The 2,244-nt window shown below is 43.7% G+C and overlaps 2 protein-coding genes across 3 annotated transcripts in view; one reads left to right on the forward strand and one right to left on the reverse strand.

Annotated features, from left to right (window-relative positions):
* The window catches only part of PAPSS1 (3'-phosphoadenosine 5'-phosphosulfate synthase 1), a 524,017-nt gene that overhangs the window by 164,131 nt on the left and 357,642 nt on the right, over positions 1-2,244 (reverse strand). The window contains exon 1 of one of the 2 annotated variants that reach the window (XM_069094871.1): positions 766-917. The exons of the other annotated variant lie outside the window; for it this stretch is intronic. Within the exon in view, the coding sequence (XP_068950972.1) occupies positions 766-779 (14 nt within the window). The 5' untranslated portion in view covers positions 780-917. Of the gene's footprint in view, positions 1-765; positions 918-2,244 lie in introns of those variants that run through there. 2 annotated transcript variants of the gene reach the window in all.
* SGMS2 (sphingomyelin synthase 2) overlaps positions 1-2,244 on the forward strand; it is a 230,334-nt gene that overhangs the window by 37,508 nt on the left and 190,582 nt on the right. The window lies entirely within an intron of this gene.

Raw genomic sequence — 2,244 nt, forward strand, 5'->3', positions numbered from 1 at the left:
AGGAAGGAAGGAAGGAAGGAAGGAAGGAAGGAAGGAAGGAAGGAAGGAAGGAAGGAAGGAAGGAAGGAAAGAAGAAAAAGGAAGGAAAGAAAGAAGCATAAATAGCTCAGGAAATCATCTGGGTCTCAAAATGGCTCCTTAATTTGCACAAATAATAATTATAAAAACAACTCACTTTTTATAAAAGATTTAAACCTTACAAGGCACTCTCCCCATTAAAATCCTGTGAGGCAAGAAAGGCTGCATATGTTATTGCCTCCACTTTACACATGAGGCTTACAGAGGATAAATGATTTGCCCAGAATCTCACAGCTTATAAGCTTGGAAACGAAGATTCAAACCCATCTTCCTTGCTACCAGCAGCTTCAAATCAATACAGGGGACCAGACATAAGGCTAACTTTTTCACCTTTCACTGGAATGGGTCTGAACACAGTGCCTGACACCTAGCAAGCACATAAATATCTATCTACCTGTATATCTGCCTATCTATCTACCAGCCTGTCTGTCTGCTTCTCTCCCAGATTGCTCCCTCTGTGTGATATGCCCTGAGTATGAATGAAGCCCGTTGAAATCTCACCTAGAATCTTTCAATCTCTAAGATTTCCATGCCTATCACTCTCACCCTCACCTCGGCACCATGCACCTCGGCAGTTGGCCACTACAACAATTCCCAAGGCTCCCAAGATTGGAGCTCATCCAAAGAAGCTGCCTCCTCTGCCTGCTGCCTTGTCCCCCATCTTTTCTCTTTGACATGCATTCTCACCTATTTTGTAGCATGATGGAGTGGATCTCCTCCTCATTTAAGAGTCAGCAAGTTCCACTTCCAGCTTCCTTCTGCTATTAAAAAAAGGGTATGGCAGCAGAGGTGGTGGAGAAACACCACACCCTATGCAGACCTATACCAGAAGAAATTCCCTAGGCATCCACCCAAGGCGCGTTGCCTCCTGGAGGAGGCCAGGGACATTTCCCCTAGAGGAGGCTCAGTCATTGCATCTGAGAAAAGGACATTTCCAAAGACTGACTGCTGCTCCCATAGTTGTCAAAATGACCCCAACCCACTTCTCTCTGAAACCAAGTTCCCTCATTGGCAAAATGAGAGTTGGAATAGAATGACTTCTAAGTGCATTTCTTGCACTGAACTCATTGTCCTTTCAGACTCCTCTGCACTAGGATAAATCTCCTTTTATTTAAACATCATTGGACTATGAAAGGCAAGATCCAGCCTTGGAGCTGGGAAGACCAGAGTTCCACTCCCTCCTCTGGCTGGGTGGCCCTGGGCAAGTCACTTAATCTATCAATGCCCTGGGAAATGTCCTAATTAAAAATTATAGATCAAGAAAAGGTGCCAGACTACTGGGGGGAGGAATTTCTCATCCAGAAGACCTCTATATTAAGGAAGGTATAGGGACAGTCCCCATCCCCCCTTTTCTTTTCTTAAATAGAGTTTTCTCCATATCATCTCGCAAAAAGGCATAGGATTATGCCCATCTCCCACAATCCTACATCTTCAATTGGGAGTGTAATGCTGCTAATAAAATCACTAAAATCATAAACCTGGTCTATTAGATAAGGTGGTTGTCAGCTGGCTTATTGCTCATCAATCCCCAAGCTTGTGCTGCACTTAGTCATTCCAAACCTTCCGTGGAAAGTGCTTATCGTGGGATAATAATGAGGTTTCTGAAGGCAAGGCTCTACCCACGCTCAGACATGAAAATTATCTTTGCTCTACACACAGTATTTGCCAAACCTGTTTGAAAAACCCTCCCTTTAGAATTTGTTTCTCAAACCTGTTGCAGTCAAGACACCCATCCTATCTTGTAGTAAAAGCACGGGACAGTTTTTCCAGTGGAACATGATAGGTTCCATAAAGAAAATCTCCCAGCCAGTTCTTGGAGAAACCACAAGTTGCTTCAGACAAGTCAGATAAACACTCACCAGCAAAGCTCTCCTTACAAAATTGGGATAGGAAGAAGAACTAATATCTATGATTAAAGCAAAGCAAATGGACTTCATTTACTCTTCTTCAACTAGGGCGCTGATTTGTGGGCTTGTGAACCCTTTGGAGGAAAGAGATAGGGCGAAGAGAAGGGCAATAAGAAAGCACATTGGGAGAACTTAAGAACTGATCAGCAAAATGATTAACCACCATTCCAGAGAATCAGTGGTGAAGCATACTACCCACCTCCTGAGAAAAAGAGAAGGAAGGAAGGAAGGAAGGAAGGAAGGAAGGAAGGAAGGAAGG

Source organism: Petaurus breviceps, unplaced genomic scaffold, assembly GCF_028583685.1.
Source record: "Petaurus breviceps papuanus isolate PSGF00001 unplaced genomic scaffold, PetGlider_PUasm1.0 126, whole genome shotgun sequence".
NCBI classification, from domain to species: Eukaryota; Metazoa; Chordata; class Mammalia; order Diprotodontia; family Petauridae; genus Petaurus; species Petaurus breviceps.